This window comes from Enhydra lutris, unplaced genomic scaffold, assembly GCF_002288905.1.
Source record: "Enhydra lutris kenyoni isolate GAN:26980312 unplaced genomic scaffold, ASM228890v2 scaffoldscaffold10, whole genome shotgun sequence".
NCBI classification, from domain to species: domain Eukaryota; kingdom Metazoa; phylum Chordata; class Mammalia; order Carnivora; family Mustelidae; genus Enhydra; species Enhydra lutris.
Window position 1 is genome coordinate 15,363,991 of NW_019154094.1, and position 25,201 is coordinate 15,389,191.

The 25,201-nt window shown below is 47.8% G+C and overlaps 1 protein-coding gene across 4 annotated transcripts in view; it reads left to right on the forward strand.

Annotated features, from left to right (window-relative positions):
- Window positions 1–25,201, forward strand: part of LOC111144333 (filamin B) — a 144,175-nt gene that overhangs the window by 36,498 nt on the left and 82,476 nt on the right. For all 4 annotated transcript variants that reach the window (XM_022498584.1, XM_022498585.1, XM_022498586.1 and 1 more), the window contains exons 2-3: window positions 21,153–21,401; window positions 23,625–23,722. In XM_022498584.1, coding sequence (XP_022354292.1) covers window positions 21,153–21,401; window positions 23,625–23,722 — 347 coding nt within the window. The remainder of the gene's footprint in view (window positions 1–21,152; window positions 21,402–23,624; window positions 23,723–25,201) is intronic.

Genomic DNA, 25,201 nt, shown 5'->3' on the forward strand with positions numbered 1-25,201 from the left:
CCCCCCCCCCCCCCCCCCCCCGCAGGTCACGGAGCGTCTCGAAGCCTCTGCTTAGACAGCAGTGAGCAGCGCATGTGCCTGTCCTACGTGAAGTGTTGCATCCCGGCTGTCAGGTTCTGCGCTGTTACTTACGAGGTGGCTGATCTTAACTGGGGGCATTAGAGGAAGTCATCAAAAGGGTAGAGCCTGAACCACTGTGGAGTACACCTGGCCGTTTGTCATTTGGGATCCTCCATTTCTCTGATCCCTCTGTAAGATGGATGTGCCTGGATTCGTCCCAGGAACCAAGGGCAAAGTCTCTCCAATGAGCAGCTCCTGGAACCCCCTTCTGGTCCACTGTGTTAGCGTCCAGTACTAGTGGATATCCTTTAAAAGAAGAAAAGTCAAAACACAGTTCTGAAGACACCACTGCAGCCCATTTATTCCAAGGGACTGGCAGAGTCCTCCTTGTCTTTGTTGGAATGCGGCTTCGTTGTTGTTGTTGTTGTTGTTGTTTTTTAATAAAGATTTTATTTATTTATTTGACAGACAGAGATCACAAGTAGGCAGAGAGGCAGGCAGAGAGAGAGGAAGGGAAGCAGGCTCCCTGCTGAACAGAGAGCCCAGTGTGGGGCTCGAGCCCAGGACCCTGGGATCATGACCTGAGCTGAAGGCAGAGGCTTTAACCCACTGAGCCACCCGGGCACCCCGTGGCTTCATTGTTTTGAGACAAGTAGCTCATGGTGTCTGTGAGAAAGGAGGCTTGAAGCAGTAGCTTTGGGCACTGAGTTCCTGACTTCCTGGGTGCACTCACTTTCCTTTCTGCTTCCCCGTTCACCTCTCTTGGGGTCTGTCTGCCTTAGGCCCTTTCCCAGTCGAGGAAAAGGTTGACCTCTTTGGCGGGGGTTTTGGGGCAGTTGGATTCCCATGGGGTCTGGTTGTCAACAGCGATTCTGAACCCTTAGCACCTACTCAGAAGCTTTAAAAATTACTGATAATTTTAAAGAAATTCTCATTTTGTTTTCTTGTGGGGGGAGCTACTGCCTTTTTTTTTTTTTTTTTAAAGCTTTTCAGATGATTCCATTGTGTAGCCAGGGTTGAACTCAAGTGATATCTTTCTTTCTTTTCTTTTTTTAAAAGATTTTATTTATTTATTTGACAGAGAGCATAAACAGGGGGAGGTGGTAGACAGAGGGAGAGAGAAGCAGACTCCCCACTGAGCAGAGAGTCTGACTATGTGCGTTTTGATCCCAGGACCCTGGGATCATGACCTGAGCCAAAGGCAGGTGCCACCCAGGCACCCTGAAGCTCAAGTGATTTCTCTGAGCAACAGAGGTGGTGAGGCTTGAGAAGAAGGTTGGATATGCCAAGCCTGAGGTGGGACCAAGTTCGTGACCACCATTAACAGCAGGGCAACCCTGGCCTGTCAGTGGGGAGAGACTCAATTTATTTTACATCCATCTTACATATAATTTGAATTGATTATAATGGCATATTTTATAACTCGGGAAGATAGATGAGGATCAGGAAAGAACATTCCATATATATCAGTACCAACATGAGAGGCGGCTGAGATCCCTTCAGATTAAGAACTTCTTCTGACAAGGCTGCTGGAGTTCAAAGCCACTTTTGTCACAAGATGCTGCTCCCCCCTCATCCTGTCTGAGGGTGGGTCTGGTTGTTAACAAAGGCCCAATCATTTGGCACCCAGCCTGGTGAGTAAAGCAGCTGAGTAAGAGGGGAAATAGGGCCTTGGGTCAGAAAAACCAGAGTAACAAGTGGTCTGGCTGGATTTTCTTATCTATTCAGAGAAGCCCCAGGAGCTGCAAAAATCACAACTTCCAGACTGTCTTGTGTGTAGTGGCTGTGACATTTCTGAGGATCAGAGCAGCAGGACCCTGGGATCATGACCTGAGTGAAAACAAGAGTCAGACACTTAACCGACTGAGCCCCCCAGGGGCCCTACTGTTAACCCATTTTACAGATGAGGAAAACTGAGGTTTCAGGAGGGTGAGATCTTGCTTGTGGTAGTGGAATGGGATGTTGACCAAGTGGTCTTATCCCTCTGTACTGCCGACTGGAAATCCATCTGGGCTTTTTTACTTTAACCTAGATTCTAGCCCTTAAAAAGATGTGATAAGCAGGTTTTAGGTGAATATATTAATTTCAAAAAGAATTTTGTTTTTTAAAAGTTTGTATTCGGTACTTAACTATAGTGAAAGTGCATTCATTTCATAAATTTAGCGAATGCTTATTAACCTTAAACATGCTGTGCTGGGGCATCTGGGTGGCTCAGTGGGTTGAGCATCTGACTCTTGTTTTCGGCTCAGATCATGATCTCAGGGTCATGAGATTGAGTCCATGTCAGGCTCCATGCTCAGTGTGGAGTCTGCTTGAGATTCTCTTTCCCTTTTCATCTACCCTTCCTGCTTGTAACTCTCTTTCTCTCTCGTTGTAAAATAAATATTTTTTAAAAAGATTTTATTTATTTATTTATAGAGAGAGACACAGGAGAGGGAACACAAGTAGCGGGAGTGGGAGAGGGAGAACAGGCTTCCTGTTGAGCAGAGAGCCCGACACAGGGCTTGATCCCAGAACTCTGGGATCATGACCTGAGTCAAAGGCAGACGTTTAATGACTGAGCCACCCAGGCGCCTCTAAAATAAATAAATCTTAAAAAGGAAAAAGTAATAAAGGCACTGTGCTAGGGACGTGGTTTCATCTTCCAGTATCTTAGAGTGAAGGGGAGAAAGCCAGAGAGTGAGTGCACAGGTCACTGTGGCATGTTTGGTAGGAGAAGGTTCTTACAGGGCATGAAGAGCAACAGTTTTCATCTGGGATGTCAGGGAAGGCCTGTGGCAAGAGTGGGGTTGGTGAATAGTGGCGTTTAAAGGGGGCAGATTCAGGAGACAGGACGTTCTGGCCTGCAGAACTGCTTGGGAGTGGGAAGGGAGTGCAGGAAGGTGAGAGCACTTGGTACATCACCCTCTGATTGGCCTCAGTGCTTAGGACTTATGGAGGCTGGACCATCAGTTGTGATGTTGGCCAGGTTATGAAAAACCTCAGAAGGGATGATAAAAGGCTTGGGTTTGACTGCATAGACCTGTTGGCTGGCTAAATTTAAATTAAGTTAAAAAAAAAAATTAAAAGGTACAATTTGGCATTTTAGTCACACCACATTTCAAGTGCTCAGCAGTATGGCTCATGGCTACCAAATTGGATAGCATATATAAAACATTTCCATCATCCCAGAATTATATAGGCAGTGGTGCCAAATCTGGCCCCCTGCCTGTTTTTGTAAATGAGTTTCACTGAGACACAGGCTACACCCACTCACTTATGTATAGCCTGTGGCTGCTTTCTCCCCACAGTAAATTTGAATAGTTGCACCATAGGCCATATGACCTGCAAACCCCAAATACTTGCTCCGTGGCTCTTTACAGAACATGTATGCTGACCCCTGCCACAGACCATGGGGAGTAACAGAAGGTGTTCATTCTGGGAGTAGCATAAGTGATTGTATTCATGGCCTGAGAAGATAGCTCAGTGATGGTGGGTAGGCCCTATTGGTTGGGAGACCTAGTCACAGTGACCTCCTGAGGTCCTCATGAGAGATGACCAGTGCCATGCCCTGGCAGGTGCAGTTTCACTGACCCATGCCCCATTTACCAAACACCCATTACTGAAGTCCTTTCATTTTTTGGTTCTAAAAATTCACTAATTGGAGCCAGGAATTTTTTTTTAATGATTTTTAAAATTATTATTATTATTTTAAGATTTTCTTTATTTGAGAGAGAGAAAGTGAGAGAGAGCATGAGAGGAGAGAAGGTCAGAGGGAGAAGCAGAACTCAGAGCTGGGAGTCCGATGTGGGACTCGATCCTGGGAGTCCAGGATCATGACCTGAGCGGAAGACAGCTGCTTAACCAACTGAGCCACTCAGGCGCCCTAAATGATTTTATTTATTTATTTAATTTTTTAAAGATTTTAATTTATTGACAGAGATCACAAGTAGGCAGAGAGGCAGGCAGAGAGAGAGCCGGGGGCGGGGAGCAGGCTCCCTGCTGTGCAGAGCGCCCGATTTGGGGCTTGATCCCAGGACCCTGAGTTCATGACCTGAGCCGAAGGCAGAGGCTCAACCCACTGAGCCACCCAGGCGCCCTACACTCAACATGGGGGCTCAGATTCATAACCTTGAGATCAAGAGTTGCATGTTTTACTGACTGAGCCAACCAGGCAGCCTGGTTAAGTTGTGTGTCTTGAATCCCATCGGCTCCTGGAAGACTGCACTCTTTATGCATAAAATCATATACACGGGGTTCCAGAGGAAACTGTGATATTGAAATGCGTTTATCAGAGATAAATGTTTGGTTATGTGTTTAGATGTTTAATAAGATCTAGCGACTAGTCCCATAACTGCCATGATTTTGATGTAGGGATGAGCATGCAGGATATTTTGAGATACTGCCAACATGTAACGTGATGGGCAAAGATCTGATTTTGCTGCTGACAAAACCACAGGTGCTGCTCATACACTTGCGTTTCATGGTGCACATTCATTATGGAACAATATGCTGCATTTTAGTTGGAGGTTACCAAAGACAACAATTTCACTTTTTTCCTATTCCAGCTCATAGTCTCTGCCCCCGACCCGCCTTCCCTGCAAGAGTCCCTGACTTAGACAGTCCCTAGTAGGAAGCTGTGATGTCATCATTAAGGATGGTAGCTTGTCTTGCCAGCTGTCCCAGACATTTGGCTTCCTGGTAAGATCATGTGGGAAGTTCCGCTTCTGTCCACTTTGTGAGATGGTCTTTAGATATTAGAAAGCCTGACACCAAGGAGAAAAGGAATGTATCCGAGAAGGCTGGATCTTGAAGGGTGACTAAGAAAGCCCCTGAGTGAGGGGTGGGAGAGGAGGGTGTTCCGAATAGGGGGAGCAGCCCAGGGTTCCGCCAGCAGTGGGAGCACAGGCCAGGGCGTGCGGAGGGCCAGCCGTCTGGGGACACAGGCAGAGGCCAACTGTGGGAGCCTTGGGACACTGATAGGGAGTTCAGACTTTGTAAGGCATGCCCGGGGTCTTTTCCGACCTTAGGGCCTCAGCCTATCCTATCAAATACAATATAACACACCCATCTCACACTAAAAAAAAAGGGTGTGTGTGTGTGTTTTTTTACATGTGTTTACATGGAATAATTGGAAAGATTTTTCAAAGAATACCTTTGCTTTTATTTATATTTGTGTTCTGTTACATTATTTGGCCATGACTCTCTCCTTTATTTTACGGTTGACTGATCTCACAGCAATTATAATGTATATTTTGGAATTCTCGGGATGTGAGAAAACCTGTAAGCCATTTTCACATGCCGTGAAATCTCTGTAGATGTCAGCTGTAGATTGCAGTTAGTGAGGAAGACACAATGCTAAAGGCGGGCACTTAATAAAACATTTTTTAACTTCAGTTTCTTTTAATTTTTTTGTGTTTTGTTTTGGAACCAATTCTTCTCTTGGCCCCCCAACTTATAAGATTGTTTTGCATGTCTCTGAAAAGGAGCTGTGCCTCAGAGCTATGGGGTGGCCCTGCTGGGTGGGGCCCATGGAAAGATCTGGGAAGAGTTAAGACTTCATGATCTGTGGACTGAGACAGCAGTGGCCAGTGAAGGGGGCCTGTCGTTAGCTGAGTGTGGCTGGGCGGGGGATCAATTTAGAGATGGCCGGCAGGACTGGATGAAGGAAGGGATTTGGTGGGAGAGGGTGGTGAAGGATGAGTCTACTTGGGTTTGATAGTTGGTTGACTAAGTGGGTGGTGGTTTTGGTAGGTCTGTTTGGTAGGTCTGTAACTATTGGTTGTCTGGTTGATTGTTAGTTGGTAGGTGGATTGATGAGTGGGTAGTTGTTGGTCAGGTAGTAAGTGCCCTGCCCCCTTTTGCTTTTCTCCTTTTTACTACGTGATCAGCATCTTGCTAGGTAGTAGAACCACAATGATGCTAGAGACAGAGTCCACTGCCTGTCTGTAGGATGCTTGCATTACAGTTGACGGAGTCTCAGATTTGGATCCAGTGCTACACAGAAGTTTAGAGAGTGGAGTTAATTAGCACTTGTGCTGTGTGGCTCATTGCTCTGTTGGTATGCCTATGAGGATTTCATCCTTACATAGCAGTAGGAATGCTACTTGGATGTGTTTCAGTTAATTATATAAATAATTTTTACTAACTTAAGCCCCCTACCCCCACCCCATTATAGTAAGTTTAGAGCCGAGTGGCCATGGGGTGGGGCTTCTGGAAAACTTCCTCTGTTCATGTAATTTGATATTGCAATTGCTCCCATCAGGACAACGCCCCTCTTTCTGCGGCATGAAGTGGTGGTCCAAATTACCAGGTTTCGTCTCTGACTCTTCCCACTTGGCAATACATTGTCTGCGGATGAAGATTTTGGCATTAGAAGCTCTTGAGCAAAACCAGAAGGGAGGAGGCTGCTTTTGGCCAGGATCCCTCTAAATCATGACCCGTGTTTAAGAATTTCAGTTTGCACTGGAACAGTAACCTGTTTCTTAGTGTGGTTTTTAAGTGAGTTGGTTATCACCAGCATTTCCTAAACATCCTGGCTAAGGGATGTGCCTCCCTTTAGCCCCCTTCACTAGAAGCCATGTTTTGGGAACCTGCTTTTATTACCCTTTATCTCCAAAACTCATTGGTTCCAAGTAACAAGGTTCTAGATTCATAATCACTGCCACCAAAATAGTTGTAGATCAGAGAAAGCTTCGATGACTTATTTCCTGTCATCCTCCTTTTGTGCCCATTGCCTGTCTCCCTCACCCCCACATCTACCAGTTTTATAAAACATAATCTCCAGACTTGTGGGAGTGTTCAGGAAAAGGGTTTGTAGAAGATTTAAAAGGCAGTTTAAGGTAGAATTTCCCCGAAGTATCTTCTGGACACTTTTAGAGTCCTTTGAGAGGATATTTAAAAAGTTCCCTAATCCAGGAAAGTTGGAAAATGCTGTGTGGCACCCTAGTGCTCTCAGAGATTGTTAGTGTGCATTTGCATATTAAAGGCTCTGAGAAGTCCTGCAGGAGGTTTAAAATTGTTCAATTCTTTTTTTTTTAAGTTTTATTTTTTAATTAAAAAAAATATTTTATTTGTTTATTTGACAGAGAGATCACAAGTAGGGAGAGAGGCAGGCTGGGGAGGGGGAGAGAGAGGGGGAAGCAGGATCCCCGCTGAGCAGAGAGCTGGATGCGGGGTTCGATCCCAGGACCCTGAGATCATGACCAGAGCCGAAGGCAGAGGCTTAACCCACTGAGCCACCCAGGCGCTCCAAAACTGTTCAATTCTATATAACCCCACTTTATTTGTCCACAGGAGCAGTTTGTCTTTTCGAAGCTAATGTCTTTTCGAAGCTATGGTACACAAGATGATTGCAGGTGTTACACAACCTTCATTTAAAAATTGTAACTGTTAGGTATTTTCACATGTAGTTTAAAAATAAAGTGACTGGGGGGCACCTCTCTCTCTGCTCCGCAGGGGGCCTGCTTCCTCCCCTCTCTCTCTGCCTGCCTCTCTGCTTGCTTGCGATCTCTCTCTCTGTCAAGTAGATAAATAAATAATCTTTAAAAAAAAAATAAAGTGACTGGGGCACCATTCATGTGTGTATGTGTGTGTGTATAAAATTTTATGTGTGTGTGTGTGTGTGTGTATACATAAATAAATAAAGTAGGCCAAGGGAAAAAGAGAATGCAAACTGATTTTTTTTTTTTTTTTTTTAAATCTGCATTGATTTAAGGAAAACAACCACTGGTAAGCGGTCTAAGTTAGGACCAGGTTTGTGAGTGCAGCCGGGGGACAAATCTTCCTCAAGGCCAGGTTTACCAGAGCTGGTACTTTGCTGAGCCAGGAAGCAGATTCCAGCTCAGGCGCAGGACATAGAGATAAAGAAGTGGTCGTGAAGACGCTTGGCCCTGGGCCTCGTGTCTCCAGTCACTGGCAGCTGTGGCTAGGGCGTGGCTGTGGATAGGCGGTGTGTGTCACTCGCTTGTGCCTCAGGGATGTTGGAACTTGTTCCCTTTTCAGCAGAGAAGCTGATCTGCTCTGTGCCTGGGCTGTTTATTTTACTGCTGTGGCGGTTTATCGTGGGACAGAGTTCAGGGACACAGCGATAAATCTCTTCTAGGAGGATGATGTAAGCCTCAGCCCTGACTTCCTCCTCGGCTTCTGCTGGTTTGGAAAGCCTTTGCAAATAGTATTCTGTCCGGGTATGAGCCTCTTCCTTGCAGCCCCATCCTGGTCTCCAGGTGGAGTGGTCTGCCGCAGGTTCTGGAGCCAGATGGCCTAGATTTGAATCCCACTCCTCCACTTAGGAGCTGTATGATTTTGGGCTCGGTTTATCTGCTTGCTAATTTTTTGTCGTTGCTTTTTTTTTTTTTTTTTTTTTAAGATTTTTTAAAATTTATTTGACACAGATCACAAGTAGGCAGAGAGAGAGCGAGGAGGAAGCAGGCTCCCTGCCGAGCAGAGAGCCCCATGTGAGGCTCGATCCCAGGACCCTGGGATCATGACCCAAGCTGAAGGCAGAGGCTTTAACCCACTGAGCTACCCAGGCACCCCTGCTTACTAGTTTTTTAATATGGAAAATGGGACGATCGGGTCCTTCCGGAAGCAGTAGTGAGAATCCAGTGGGGTCGTTGCACTGGGCCTGGGCCCTCGGTCCTCACAAAACTGAGTGCTGAGCCTCCGTGTCATGGGAAGGACACTGTCAGGTAGGAAGGGATCAGGACGGTGGAGAGTTGATTTTTTTTTTTTTTTTTTTAATGGGGTTGGCTTGTTAAGCCTGCCCAAAGGCAACCAACCAGACTCCATCTTCTCACAAGGTCACCTTGAACAACTTCCACTCATCCCGGTGAGCTGTATGGAAATGGCAGAGGCCATCTCCTGAGGCAGGGGGGCTTGTCCAGGAGAGAGAGAGAGAGTGTGTGTGTGTGAGGGGGTGCTAAGGACCGGGAAGGCATCTGGATGGCCCCTCTATGACAACTGAGCAAGAAGTGGTCACCAGAAGGACATCTGCCCCATCCTGGAAGGCCTCCACGGATTTTTTTGGTCCCTTGTTGACAGCGGACAATAAACATTGTGAGAATCGTATGTAGTGTACAAAGATAAGACTGGCTCCCTCACACTCCCCCTCACCCCCTTCCCTGTTCCTCTATCCAGAAGCAGATGCAGTTGGTGAACAGTGTCTCATCTTTTCTAGAGGTATTCTGTGCCCATCTGAACGCAATCATGCCGTTCTCTGGCTACCCCGTTACTCATATGCAAACCTACGGCACACTTAGCTTTCATTGTTTGATAAACCCTGTCACTTTTTCCCACATCAGTGCCTCTAGATGCCGACAGGCAATTTTGTTCAGTGAGGAGTTCCTTCACATATACTGTTTCTTTCTTTGGGGAGGTGTATGTCACAATTTATTGTAAAAGTAGCACATGTAACTTAAACTGAGAAAAGAAATTCAGACAATATGGGAGTATGTCACAACAATAAAAGAGAAAGCTCGTCTTTTGCAGTCACCCCAAGTCTTCTTCCCAGGGAGAGCCAGTGAACACAGTTGGGTGTGCAAGCTTCCAGATTTTTCTGTTCAGATGCAGAGTCACGCCTTTTCCAAAGCAGAATTGCACATTCTATGCTTTGCTACAAATGGTCCTGTTCCTTAATGTACACAAAGGCCTGTCCCTATTGGAACAAACGTATCTTTCTCATTCTTTTCACAGCGGCCTGTTATTCTCTTGCTTGAATGTTCTGTATTTATTTAACCATTTATTCCCCGGTAGGCATTTCCGTTTTTTTTCCCCCCCCTTCGGTTTTACTCCCTCATTGTGTGATGGTAATGAGCTGCTTTCCTGTTTAAAGATCACTTTAGTATCCAAAGCCCCCCCCTCCCCCCATTAGAGAAAGGAATCCCGTTAGGGAACTTTCTTGAATACTTTGTGCTTCACATTGAATTTATTGACCTTGCATTTACTTTCCTGTCAACCGTGGCCCGGGCTGGCCCCTGCAGACTGCTCAGGAATCTGCTGGAGGACTTGGGGTGGCCTGCAGATTCTAGCAAAGTGCGAGTTCATTCAGGCAGCTCACTGAGCAGAGAACATCTTGATTCTATCAGCCTTAATCCCGGGTCCCTGATGGGGGCTGGCTCTTGTGGTCGTTAGCAGATGGAATGTTCGTCTGTGTGGAAGGCACAGTTCTGGGGTCTTTGGCTCTGGGGAGTCCTGAACCAGAATTGAATGGCATTGAATCTTTCACGATATTAATGGGGCACTGTGAGTCCTTGAACTTGTGTGTGCTTGTAATGTTACAGTAATAATAATAGTGGCTGTCTGGTCTCTGCTGATAGGGTAGACCCCTCAGAATGCAGAGCACTACCTGATGAACTGTATTGTCTACCAAGCACTTTACATGGCAAGTTCGGTTCTGACTCTGAGCCTCCAGGTGACCCCCCGCTGTCCCACGGTCACTCGCTAGCCAGGCTCGGGAGGGAAACCAGGCTTCTCTGAACCCTGACTGCCCTGTGACTGACCACGTCTGTGTCCCTGGCCCCTGGGTTACCTGGCTACCAAAGATTTTAGCAAGGGAGCTCCCCTTTGTCTGAGTGGGTTCTGTCCTGCCCCACACTCTTTATCAGGGGATATTGGTGGTGTAGAACGTCACCCACAGGGAGGACCCTGGGTCTGGGCCCAGGGGACTCTGTTGTGGCACAGTGGATGTGTGTCCAGAGGCCTCCTCATGTAATTCTGGGCTGAAGATTCAAATTTGGGGGTACAAACTCGCCAGTGGGGCAACTGTCTGAAAAAGTGCCCATACAGGTAAAGCCCCTCCCTGTATCTGTCCTTTGAGAATTTCTTTTCTCCCAACCTCATCCTTTTTCTGTTGGTAATGATGGGAGCCAGCAGTTATAAATTATTTGGAATTTCCCTCAGCTTGGTTCCTATTCAAGACTTTAAATTGGGAGTTTTGTTCTATTTATGACTTCACAATCTTTGGGCAGGCTGCCATTTCTATAACAGGCTTATATGAGTTGTAACATGAGGTGAGCTATGGGGGTGGGGTGAGGGGGGGATGCAAACTGATTTCTCCCCTTTCAAACCAAGGAAACCACCTTGATCTAATTCTTTTTTTTTTTTTTTTTTTTTAAGATTTTATTTATTTATTTGACAGAGAGAGACACAGCGAGAGAAGGAGCATAGCAGGGGGAGTGGGAGAGGGAGAAGCAGGCTTCCTGCTGAGCAGGGAGCCCAATCCAGAGCTGGATCCCAGCACCCTGGGATCATGACTCAAGCTGAAGGCAGACGCTTAACAGCTGAGCCACCCAGGTGCCCTTACCTTGATCTTTTTTGTAAAAAGGCTCAACTTTTATATGTTAGCAGTGGAGGGATGAATACCTGTCCTAGTCATCAACATTATTATTTTTTACCTTTTACTCTTAATTATAAAAGGAAAAAAAAAAAAGACTTCAAGAAATACAGCTTAGCATGAGAGACAAAAGGCAAAAAGAGAAAAAATTTTTCTTTTTTCTCCTTAAAAGATTTTTAGTGTCTGTGCCTGGGCTGCTCAGTGGGTTAAGCCTCTGCCTTCAGCTCAAGGTCATCGTCTCAGGGTCCTGGGATCGAGCCCCGCATTGGGCTCTCTGCTTAGCAGGGAGCCTGCTTCCCCCTGTCTCTCTGCCTGCTGTTCTGCCTACTTGTGATCTCTCTCTCTATCTTTCTCTCTCTCTGTTAAATAAATAAATAAAATCTTAAAAAAAAAAAAACTTTGATGTCTTGCCCTGGGGCAGGGTTGCAGGAGTTGGGGGCGAATAGGGAGATGGCGGATGGTTTTCATTATAATAATGTTGTCATCTCTTTGTGGAGCGTTTTAAAGCCAATTTAACTTATTGTCCTTAGATAAAAATACAATTTGTAGCCAGCACAGGGCCTGGCATTTGGTAGGCAGGATGTATTTGTTGGGTACGAGACCAGATGAATAGAACAGATTGAGCTTTCGTGTAGCTAAGTGACCCTCATTTCTATTTTCCAAAGAAATGGCAGTTGAGCAGGTTTGAGGAAATGAGGGCTGAGTTGTGTCTTCTGCCATCCTCCCCAGCTTCCCATGCTGAGCAGGAGGGCCTGTGTGGCGGACCTCCCAGATGCTGGGACGTTGGAATCCCCAGTTCCTAGGGTGTAGTAGAGGCTGAGTCATGCCTGAGACACAGGGCCTGGAATAACCCATGTCGGACTCCTGTTTGCACTACCCAGGCCTGGTGCTGTCACCTTCTGTGCTGTCTGTCCACATTTTTCTGCCAGAATCTTGACAGTTTGGGACTGTGGGAATGACTGGGGCAGTTACGGGGTCAGAGGCCCTGCCTGGGTTCCCCTCCTAAGCCCACAGCTCACCGGCATTGGGTCCCAAGGGTGTGTCTCCTCCTCATCAGTGAAATGTGTGTCCTGTTCCACTCACCGAATGGAGCTGTCAGTGTGCATTCAGGGAAGTAGGGAGGTTTGGGCTCGTGCGACAGAGAGAACTGGGTTTAAATGTAGGTTCTTCTTCTGTGTTACTTTTGGCCAGTGCCTCTGTGGCCCTCTGTCGTCTCATGTGTAAGATGAGATGAACCATAAAGAAGCCCTGGTGGAGTCACAAGGAGGGTCATGGAAGATGATGCATGTGGCACAGGGCTGGGCCCAGGGGCCAGGTCTGGAAGTGAGGGAGCTGCTGTCACCATATGGTTGTTCTTGATGTTAAGAGGGGAGGGGCTTAGCCATCTTTTCCTGGCGTGGTTCCTCCTGCGGTCACGCTCTTTCTCCAAGGGTTCCCCTGTGGGCTGCGCTCGTGTGTGTGCACAGGGTGGGCCGTGAGCTCTGTTTCCAGTGAGGGGGTCTTGCCACACGACAGACTGAGCTGGAGGACTGTTTCAGGTGAGCCTGAGCTGGAGTCAGAGCCGATACCTCCATTCACAGCCCGCGTTTATTACTTCAGCTGGCCATATTCTCAGAGTTGTGGTGGCTGGAAGCGAGGAGCGAGAGACAGACACCGCCATGCTGAGAACTTTGGAGCTCACACTGGGGTTTCCTGGTGCCTCCCAGAGGCTGGACTCCAGGCTCTTCTACTCCCTGCCCAGGCTCAGGGGTCCCTGGGGCCCTCATCCTACCACTCACTTAGGAGGCCTGTGGCTTCAAGATCAAAAACCTAGTGTGGCATACATTGCTTTGACCATTTTGGAGTGTCTTGTCTTTTTTCCTTCTTTCTTTAATCCTTATAACAAGGCTAGAATCCTTGTCCTAACTTTTTAAGGCTGTCCCAGTCATACTAGTTGGAAGGGACTTACTAAGTTCTAGGCCCATTCATATACCTATCTCATTTTAGTCCTGTGACTTTGTCCCTGGATAGAAAGTAATTCCCAGAAGCGGTAAGCACTTTTCAGAAGTGGCATTTGGAAACCCACTCAGGGATGCAATTGCACACTTTAAATAAAGGATGCCTCTTAACCAGAAAATCTGGGGTTTGGGATAAATTAGGAAGCAAGACACTGTCATAGTATCTGTGATCTGAGTGTCCACCAAAAACTCTTCACCAAAATAAAAGTAAGGTATTTATGAAATAATTTGTTCCAATTATTCCAGGCAAAAGTTGTCCAGCTAGTGAGAGAAAACAGAAGGAATAGTTGGCAAAGTAGGAAATTTGAAGTCTGAGGTTATGCATAAGGAATGTGTTATGGGCCTATAGTAGAAATCTCAAATCAGGGATCTGGCAGTGTTTACTCAGTTCTGTTGTAGAGACCCAGCCACTACTCCCAATGCCGTGCCCAGGGCAGGCATGGCTAATCTGCACAATTCTGCCTCCCTGAGCCTCCATTCCCTGTGCCTGTTCAGGACAGAGATCGGTAATCGATTTTCTCTCCTGCTGACCCCATATGGGCCTCAGAATCTTTCTGATTCTGAGCACACTGAGAGGGTCTTCACTTCACATGCCGATACCATTTGCCACCCCTGGTCTATGGTATCATCTCTTGAAAAATGAACTAACTTAAAAAGGTCTTCCACATGGACTCTTTATTAACTGAACCCTGACATAGTGACGTGTGAAAGCTGTTAGACAGCTCCTTTGTCATCTTTGAGAGTTCCTGAGTTAGAAGAAGGATCAGAAATGCAGCTGACCCAAGTACCCCAATCCACACTTATGTCATTGTGGTCTGTGACTTCAGGGCCTCAGGGCCCAGAACATCCTCTTGTTATAGTTAAACAGCTGTAACAAAGAGATTGAAAAACAGCAACGACAAACCCCAAATACGGTGACTTTTTTCAGTCTTCCAGTTGTCAGGACACCCTAATCTGGGACCCAGTTTCCTTCTATCACCTTGGCTGGCTTCCCTGAGGGCAGGTCAGATCTAAGTGACCGTCAGGTCAGAGGCTCTGGCTGGCCGTAGGAGGGAGTGCTTGGAGGAGGCACCCCAGCCCAGGGCCGTAAAGTGTTAGCGCACTTCCCTCTGCTCACCGTCCATTGGCAGAGCAGCCTGCCCCTGAGCGGCAAGGGAGGCTGGGAAGGGACATCCAGCTGGCAGCTGCATGCCTGGGAAAAGGGGCAGTAGGGTTTTGGTGGCCTTCACCGCAGAACCCCTCAACCATCGGCAGTATGAGCCACCTTGTTGTAAGTCTGTCTTGCCTTTGGATGGGTTCAGGCCATAGATGAAACCCTGAGCAGGAGAGATGCTGGCCTGGCCCCTTCATCCTGCCCAGAGCTGTCTGGGCAGGTACATAGCCCTGCCGAGGTATGTGCAGTCTGCCACCACTGTACGGATGGAAGGACTGTCGGGTTCCCAGAAATGCACCCCAGTACCGGACAGCAGATTGAGAAGGCTCTCCTCACCATGGCCTCAGGACAGGTGGCAGCTGAGAAACTGAGGACCGTGGTGAACTGCCTTCTTTCAGTTGAAGGTGTCCTCTTGTTTGCACAACTGAGGCCAGCAATTCAGCCACAGTTGGTTGAGGCTGGGGAGGAATGAAGGATGGGGAGAAACTGTAAAGCCAACCCGGGAGGCCCGTGAGCCCCAGTTCCGCCACCTGGCTCCTGGGCCCAGGTGATGTGAGCGCTGCCGTGTGGGGTTACCGTGGGGCAGTCCCGCACAGGATGCCGCTGTGGTTGGCTCACCCAAGCTGTCAGGGCTGACAGGAAACCCCAGGGCAGATGTGGAAGTCACCACCTTAATGGCGAAGCTTTCACTTTTTCCTTCGGCCTTTGTTCTTTTTGGATCAAGGTTGATAAAAGCATGTTGAAGTCAGGGGTGTAAGAATAATAGTAATAATACCAGCATTCAGTGCCAGCTGAGGGGGGGTTCTGAGGGCTGGAGACGTGTGACCTCATGTGTGGGCTTCCCAGCCCCTCTGTACTCCTGCTCCAGCATTGTCCCCAGCTTCCAGGGAAAGTCACTGAGGCACTCTGGGATCGGATCACTTGGCCATGGCTCTATTGCCAATGTAGTGGTGCTCACACACCCTCTCCCCTCCCCCGCCCAGCTGTCTTCCTGTGCCACATGCTCTGTTGCCTGCTGGGGGTGCAGAGGTGGTTACCATCAGGAGCAGGTTAGCATTCGGTCTGAAAGACTGTATGTGGACTTCTGCATCCACTCAGTGAGAGCAGCTGTGTCTTAGTGAGCACCCAGGGGGGAGGGCTGTGCGTGTGGCAGCCTGTCCCCGCAACAGCCAAGTGTCCATGCTTCGGGGAGCAGAAGAGCCTGTTCCCGCCTTTGCAGAGCTGGTGCTTTGAGCAGGGGAGGCCGATGCAGCCATTCCACTGGAAGAGGAGGGCATGTTGAACCAGGGACCTATTCCAGGGTTGCAGAGTTGGATGTAGAAGAGGCATTAACCAGGTCAGCAGAGGTGGGGAAGGAGTCCCAGAGTAAGCCCTCGCGGAGGCGGGAGATCAAGGTTAACCCAAGGTTAACCCCTGGGGCAGTGTGACATTGGGAAGTCAAGAAGGGGCCAGACCCTGGGCTCTTGTGGGCTGCTATCTGTAAGGTGTTCTCTTTCAGGGAGGTCTGATAAATGATCCATAGTTGGGTTCCTTGGTGGTTCTTGGTTTCTGTCTGGGGATCTCAGGCCGTTTGGGTCTCGCTAAAGCACTCAGCCCAAGAAGGGACCCCTGACACTTACCTCACGTGTCCTGGGTTCACCGCAGTGTGTGGGTCAGCCTCCTCCCAGAACAGGAGATCAGGGACCTCAGAGACTCACGACCCTTGTAATGAATTGCTTGACCCAGAGAAGTGACACATGGAACACCTCACCCTTCTCTTAATTCACAAAGTACTATCTCTCCTTTCGTTTCCTGCTTGCCTGCAAACCTGGGATTTAGCTTCTGGGCTTCCGGCTCTGTGGAAGTGTGTTGGGCACGCAGCAGGTACTCAGGTATGATGAGGTGAAGGAGTAAGGAATGGGAGGGAGGTACCGTTCAGCACCCGCCCTGTACCTGGCCTTGTGCTCAACTCTTGGTGTTCTGTAGCCCAGCGAGGATGGATGGGTTGTTCAGAGTGACATGTCTAGTTGAGCGGCTGGTTCCAGCTGTTGTGCCCCACAGCCTCTCTGAGCATAACAGAGATGAGAGGGTGGGGAGCAGCGTGTGTGGCAGATCCCTCTCCGGATGGCCCAGTCATAGTTGGAGCATGGCCTGCGTGCTCTTCCCCAAGCATATGCAAAGAGTTTTTCTGAAACTTCGTCTCCTTCAACCTGTAGCCCCGTGTGGGCTATTACTCACCTAGCAGTGAGCTGTTCTGTTGTGGCTAATGGAGGACCTGTTGTTCTGACTCAGGAGGGCAAAACTGTGGGATGGTGTTCGCTCAGGCATCTTCTGGCCCCCCACCACGCTGCCCTCAGTAATAGGAGGGGAGGTCAGCGTGGGGACTGTGGCGGGCACGCAGGTAGTTGTGTGGACACTGCCCTCTTGGTAGGAGAGAGGGAAAGATCACCATCGCCCTTCCTGGGAGGATCTTGTCTACACAGTAGATGTTAACACAGTGCTTCCAAAGGTGTCTAAAAATAGCTGGTTTCCTCCCCGGTAAATGTTGCCCATTCCCAATTGCTGCTCAGGGAGGACTGGGTAACCGGTGTAGAGAAGGTACGGGAAAACATTCTGTCCTGGAACTTGCCGTAGCTCAAATTAACTTACTAGCTATTAAAAAAGAAAAAGAACAAAAGCCACGGCTCTCCCTTGGAAGCAATGCTGGGTAATTTTAAGTAGTTCCAGAGGGGGTGTGTGGTTTGAGGGTCATGCTGTCCAGAGCCAGGCCCAGTTCCATGGGAATTGGGATTGGTTGGATCTGGGGAGGAGAAACCTGTGGCCAGATTCCAACCCACCGGCAATCTAAGTCGATTCTAGGAGGTCCTGCAGGCGTGGCGGGCGTTGGCTTATTATTTTATTCCAGAAAGAGTCTGTCAATGGGGTGGAATCCTTCCAGGGAGGCTTCCCGCTGACCTGGCCTTTCTTCCTTTTACATTTCTGTTCCATGTTTATACCCGACATAAACATCACAGAGTGCACGCATTTGAAAAACCCGTCGTTGGCTGTGATGGTCCGACGTCGACCCTGGGATGCTCTGTAGCATTTCATTTTCAAGGCGCTGGGAGTCTCCTGTTTCATGTGGGTGGGAAAGGGGGAGACCTTTTGGGCAAGCTGCCATCTTTTTATTGTTCCAAGAGTTCTGTAAAGCATTTGAACCTTCACCTGTCAAAATCACTTTTGGAGCGAGGACTGTTCTTTCTCCAGCTTCTTAGACTAGCAGAACAAAAGTATCATTTATCCCAATGAGACCTTAATGGGGGCTTTCCCGTTTGGACACCCACCTTGAATTCATTGGAAACAGAAGTTCTGGGCATTGTATTTTTCATACATTTGGCTCAGACTTTTACTGGGTCATATTTCCCCCCAGATCTTTTTCGAAAAAGACTCCTGTCTCATTCCTTTAGACCAACACGTGTAATGTAAGCTGGGTAAAAATAGAGCAAACTGGTTTCGTGTTTTGATTTATGGATCAGATCTGCAAGTTTGCATTTGAAAAGCATTTAACACATAACTCAGGAAAGCTGAACTTTGCTGTCTGATGCTTGTGGCTGGGTGAGACTTGTAGGCCCCTTCCGATCCTGCCTGGTGCAAGGACAGACCCTACGTGGTCCACCACCGGTACCCTAACGATAAGCGTGCACACACTTGGTGTCCTTCCTGCCCCTGCCCCCCACCCTTCTGAGGACTGTTCTTCTCCCTGTAGTTGCAGCTGGCATGGAAAATTGTTTGACCTGGAATTTCTTAAAGTTGGTAGGTAGTAACTCAGTAATCAGCAGCACTTCAAAGACAACCTTATAACAGGACATCTAATCAGAAAAATTCCGTTACGGTCGAGGGCTGTCACCTGGAGAAACATATGGACAGTAAGGTGGGATGCATTCCTTGGATGTCCAAGTTCTGTTCATGATCAAGCGTTTTGTGCATCTCATTGCTACCTTATTATTATTTTTTTAAATATTTTATTTTTATTTATTTGACAGAAGAGAACACAAGTAGGCAGAGAGAGAGAGAGGAGGAAGCAGGCTTCCTGCTGAGCAGAGAGCCCGATGCGGGGCTCGATCCCAGGACCCTGGGATCATGACCTGAGCCGAAGGCAGAGGCTTTAACCCACTGAGCCACCCAGGCGCCCCACATTGCTACCTTATTGACCACAGGACCTCAGAGGCAGAGGGCGCTTCACGGCCATCCAGAATGGGGCCTTGCTCTGAGAAGGCTTTTGTACTTGCTTTAAACTTCTGCTGCTGCCATCCTGAAATTCGTAATATTTTTGGACAAGGAGTCTTGTATTTTCATTTGTTGCTGGGCCCCTTGAATTACATGCGCTGTCCTGCTTCAAAGTTATTATTTATACAATTCATTACATAGAAAATCTCTGGGCACCTTAACTTTGAGTGAGGATTGCTCAAATTTAGATTGTCTTGGGACACTTGGGTGGCTCAGCATGTCTGCCTTGGGCTCGGGCCATGATCCCAGCATCCTGAGATCAAGTCCTGCAGCGGGCTCCTTGCTCAGCAGGGAGCCTGCTTCTCCCTCTGCCTGCTCCTCTCTCTCTCTGACAAAAAAATGAAAATAAAAATATTTTAAAAAATTCTAGGCGGTCTTACCAGCCAGTTCATGATAATCTTTACTCTGCACCGTTTTACAGGATCAAGTTTTATTATGATTAGATCTGCAACCATAAAGCTACCTTTGGTTTTTGTGGGTTTGGGTGTGCCGTTACAAGGTTCGTTTGTTGTAAGAGGACTAACAATAAACAGGTTAATTAAAAAAAAAAAAAAGAAAGCCTCCATGTTTTAAGTGGCGAGCCGTTTACTCCTTATGAGCAGGTGTGTGTTTCTCATGTGGTCGTAGCTGGGTTTCATGAAGTGCAGTCCGGCGTGTGTTTGACCGACATGCAGGTGCTTTGTGGTGGATGGGTGGATGGGACACCATCTTGGAGCTAGCTCCAAGATGACAGAGGCTCAGTTACTCCCCAGCAGGGGCTCGTAGTCTGGAATGGGGGCTCGCAGGCTTGGTTTTCATCTTGAGAGGGCCCTGGCACAGTCACCCACATGCTGATGGGAGCAAAGCGCCACCCACTGTTGGATCTGGCCCTTGAATGAGGAGCCCAGGGTTGTCCCAGAGGAGGGCGTGGTTGAAGGGTCTTTTCATCAAAGGGAATATAGAACACATGGAGATATCCTAGGGGTTCAAAGCAGGATGTGGTCTAGGAGTGAGGGGTCTGTGTGTCTGCAGTGTGAACTGTGGTGGGCGGGGGTGACAAGGGTGAAAAAGCAGGCTGGCTTTGGGGGTTCCGAGGGTGCTGTATGTGTAAGGATATGTTCAACTGTGGGCAGTTGGGACCATTGGTGAATTTGGAAGCACAGAGGTACCTGACCAGAAAGATAGTTCTTCTTCTTCTTTTTTTAAAATTTATTTATTTGTCAGGGGGCTGGTGGTGGAGAGAGCACAAGTAGGGGGAGGAACAGGAAGAAGCAGGCTCCCCATTGAGCAAGGAGCACCATGTGGGACTCAGTCCCAGGACTCTGGGATCATGGCCTGAGCTGAAGGTGGATGCTCAACGACTGAGCCACCCACACGTCCCATGAGCAGAAAGATATTCTGAGGTTATGCGAACAGGGTTCAGCTTCATGGCTGTCGAGGAATCGGGGTGGAGAGGGGCCCATATTTATTAGGAAGGTGGAGAAAAGGATTTGCCAAGAGATGTAGGTAGAGAGGGAATTTGATGTGTTGTAGAAACAACAACCTGGGATTTAAAGGAGAAGTCCAAGATGGCTCTAACGTTTTCAGTTTGGGGCCCTGGTAGAATGGGGGATTGCAGCAGGGGAGTTTGGTGGGGAAAGGGTGAAGGAAGTTGGGGGGTGGGTGAATGCTTAGGAGGGGAGGTGTGTGGGAGGAGGTAGAGGGGAGAGATGGAGTAGATAGGAAGGGAAGTGTGAGGAGAGGCAGAGGAAGAGAGAGATGGGATAGATAGGGGAAGTTGGGGGATGGTAGAGGAGGAGAGAATGAGAGAGGAGATTTTGTTGATAATGTTTGAGTTTTGATGGATGTAGGTAGAGGTTGGAAAGAGGACAGAGGATAGAGGGCCACAGAGAAGCCAAGGGAGTAGAAGGTAGAAACCAGCAGCACTGAGATTCCTGGAAGATCCCTAAAAGGGGCCTGGGTTTGGCAGAGAGAGGAAAGTGTAATGCATTTTCATGTACACGTGATCCAGTGACACTGGTAAACATTTTGGAATCTCACTTTATCTAGTCCCATCCTCAAGTATTCTGAAGCAAATTCTAACATTACAACTTTCCTTTTTCTAAGATTTTATTTATTTATTTGACACAGAGATCACAAGTAGGCAGAGAGGCAGGCAGAGAGAGAGCGGGGGGGGGGGGGGGAAGCAGGCTCCCTGCTGAGCAGAGAGCCCGATTGGGGCTTGATCCCAGGACCCTGAGACCGTGACCTGAGCTGAAGGTAGAGGCTTAACCCACTGAGCCACCCAGGCGCCCCTAACTCTACATCCTTTCATTGTGAAATGGTTGTGTGTGGTTCTCTAACAGATGAGAATTTCCTTGACAGCCCAGAGGAATGTGCCATCTCAAGCCTGTGCCTCTCTCCCCAGATAGCAAAGCCATCGTGGATGGGAACCTGAAGCTCATCTTGGGCCTGGTATGGACACTGATCCTCCACTACTCTATTTCCATGCCCGTGTGGGAGGATGAAGGGGACGATGATGCCAAGAAGCAGACACCAAAGCAGAGGCTGCTGGGGTGGATTCAGAACAAGATCCCCTACTTGCCCATCACCAACTTTAACCAGAACTGGCAGGATGGCAAGGCTCTGGGGGCCTTAGTGGACAGCTGTGCTCCGGGTAAGTGTCCGAGGCTGCCTAAGCCATCTCTTCAGGATGGGGGTTTGTGGGCCTCAAGCCTCTTGGCTTTCCATTGGGAAAGCTGGGTTTGCTGGGATTGGCGTATTCTCCTAGTTTTAGCCCATTGTAAGAGTAAAGGGAACTAAAAATGGCTCTGTTTATCTTCTAGGTGTATCCGTGGACTTTCTGAACACTGAGCTCAGTTATTTACCCAAATTCCCAATGAAGTTCTTGGAGCGGGCCTTGGTTTAGCTTTCAGATCCAAAGTCCTGCTTCTTCCCACAGTTGGTGCCGGGTTTCCCATTGACTTTAGCAGAAGCACGTGGCCCTGTTAGTTGACTTGGCACGAAAATCCAAAAACTTCCATTGAGTGGAAAGTACCCATTTTTACCGACTGCTGGCTTGACCATGTATGGCTTTCTCTCCACCCTTTTCTTTCTGCATTGCTATGAAATAGTGTTTGGTCGGCATCCAGTTGGAGGTTTTCCCACCCTTTTCTGAGTGGTTGAGCGCACACCAAGGCAGTAGTTATCCTCCCTGGAGCGTTTAGGTTGATGGGTAGAGTTTGCTGGTACAGAGTCAAGAGAATAACCAGCCCATGTTTATATGCACCACCAGAATTGTTTCTAATAAAAAATTTACTCTAATAATCATATTTTCCGTTTATGAAAACTCCATATATATGCTGTTCACGTTCATTTTTAGTAAGCTAATGGTTCTTACCATGCTGTGAACAGAGCTGGCTGGTCTGTATTGGATAGGGAGGGAGGACGGACTCCAGGCCTCACTCTTCCTCTAGAGGCGCTCAGCTGGTGTTATCCAGAACAAAGTCAAGAGCTCAGCCTTAGTTTTGTGGCACCTTCTTTGTCGCTTCCACCTACGGACACATTTTAAGATACCTCTTCACCAGTTTGAACCGGTGCATGTTTACTTCAGTCCTACACCTCTTGTGCTTATTACAAAGGTTTTTCAGATGATTCTAGGTTTGGGCTTTTGGGCGTGTGGATTTTTGAATTATACAGATGCTAGGTAGTCTTTTTAGATGTATCTAGGAACCAGATTGTGATACTGTGACTTAGAATAAGAAATAGATATTGGGGTCTTTGTCCCTCTCTCGGCACAGAGCTCCAAAAACCCTTGGAATTTCTTAAGTGATAAGAGCCATGATAATGATTCCTTTCAACCACACCTGAGTTTGTGTTAATGAGATGACTTTTGGACAGCCCCTAAGCATGGGGTAGGGCCAGGAGAACCAACCATGTGATAAGAGGGTTAGAGCTTTTGGTCCCATCTCTTGACCTCCACGGAAGGGACGGGCTGGAGGTTGAGTTAACCACAAATGGCCAGTGATTTAATCAATCCTTGCCTACTTCACCTAATGAAGCCTCCATAAAATTTCTCCAGCTACAAATTTTGGGGAGCTTTCGGGTCAGTAAACACATGGAGGTGCGAGGAGAGTGGTACACGCTGAGAGGGGATAGGTGCTCCATACCACTTCTCCCATACCTTGCCATGTGCATTTCTTTAATCTGGTTGGCCTTGAGCTGTATGCTTTTATAATAAATGGGTAATCTAGTGCTTAAACTGTTTTCCTGAGTTCCTGAGTTACTAGCCACTCTAGTAAGTGAGTTGAGGAAGAGTTGTGGGAACCTCCAATTTATAGCTGGTCTGTTAGAAGCCCAGGTGGTAAGCTGGACTTGCAGTTGATCTCCGAAGTGGAGGAAGCGGGGGTGGGGGGTGGGGGGGGGCTGTCTTATGGACCTGAGCCCTTCACCTGCAGGATCTGACTCTGTCTCCATGTAGATAATGTCAGATTTGAGTTAGTTGTAGGCTATCCAGCTGGTGTGAATCCTACACATTTGGTGACCAGAGTACAGAAGTTTGAAGGTGGTAGGAGAAAAAAAAAATTTCCTGCAAAAAGTCACCAGGCCCAAGGAGTTTTACAGACTTGATTTATATCTACCACACCTTCAAGGAATGGATAATCTCTCTGTTAATGCAAGAAAACAACGGCCTGAGAGAGAAGTCTCAGCTTAGTCTCAGAATAGTTTGGCATACTCCTATCTGTGATACTTTTTGCCCTTAAAGTATCTAGTTGACTGTGATTTTTGGAAGAAATTGTTCTCTGAATTAAGATACCAAAAGGGTTTAATTTAAGCACGGGCTTCCTTCAATCTCTTCTGTCAGCTAATATTAACGGAATCTTTTGTGTTACGTTAACAGGTCTGTGCCCAGACTGGGAATCGTGGGATCCACGAAAGCCTGTGGATAATGCACGGGAAGCTATGCAGCAAGCAGACGACTGGCTGGGGGTCCCACAGGTAGGCGTACAAGCAGCGCCATGTGCCCGGAGGCTGTTTCCACCCTCCAGCTGGTTCTGGCACTCTGCGGATGCCTGTTTGTAGTCTGACCTCCTCAGCGTGAGCCTTCCAAGAGTACTGCCTCTGGCACGCTCCCGTCTTCCTCAGTTTACCCATAATAATAGGTTCTCGTTGACTTGGGTGCTTGTAGATTGTTCAAAAATCTTCACATCGCTCTTCATCACATGTGGCAAATCTTATAGTAATTTTGCTCCAAAGATCTTAAAGACTATCTTGGAACACCAGACTGCAAATGTAGACTTTAATGATTGGGTTGTACTGTAAGGAATAGCCAATATTTGACCACTTTTTACATATTTAAAAAGTCTTTTTTAAAATCTGATATCTTAGGGGAAGTCACAGGACTTAGAACTTTGAAAAAAATTTAAACCGGGATAACCTACCATTATTGGAAATTGTGGAAAAATTTGTATTGCTCATAATCCTATCACAGGAACGTAACAGGAGAACTTGGAGATTGAGCAACTCTTGGACACCTTCAGCAGTAGCCACGTTGTGTAATTGAGGTGCTGTCTTCCAGGGTTTTGCAAGGAAGCTAAGAAACTCCCCGAGACTCCCATGTTTGAAGCCCTGGTCAAGAGCAGTTGTAGGGAGCCAGTGCCATGGATGGATGACCTCACCCCAGGTCACATGATGGTCTAAGTTGGTGTTCAGAGTGGAGTTCCATGTCTTTTGTAATAGGATCCCTCGGGAGGGAGAAAAACTTTCCTGTATTTCTTTGGTTTGGTTTTGACATCATGTCTCTGCTTCGTGGCCCATTTCTTAGCTCTTCCATCCTTAGTAAGTGGTGTGGTATGTTTTCCATCTCCTCTTAAACCTAAAACCATCTCCTTTTGATGTTCGTGTGATGTTGGCACTGTACAGTTGTTGAAGGAGCTTCCTGGAAGAAATACCAAATCAACGCACATCCTACATTTCACGGAATGGGTGAAGGCAACTGTTCAAACCCAAGTAGCCATTTTGTTGCTGAAGGCTAACTCTCAGAATGTTCTCTGGCAGTTTGTTTTGTTCTGTTTTCCTGTGGGATGAGGGAAGCAGGGTATAGAAGTTGTTCCTCTGCATTTGGTTAACCTGGTTCATGAGACAGGGCCTTCTTTTGGGTCTGAGGGGTAGTGCCTTAGCTCCTCAGCACCCTAGTTGGGGGCAGAGTGCTGTTTTGGTGACTGTTTAGGGCTGGGTCAGGTGGTGGACCTGAGGCTGTGATGCCTCTGGGGGGGCCACCTGTCCAGCATGAGCATAATCTTGCTCCTAGGCTACATTCAGGAGAAATTCATTCCTCCCTATTTCTTTGGACAGCTCATAATGTCCTGAAACCCATTTTAGTCGGCTCAGGTTGCTGTTTGCCAAAATACGGTAGACTGGATGGTGTAAACAGCAGGGGCTTGTTTCTCATACCTGGAAGCTGGAAGGCACCTGGAA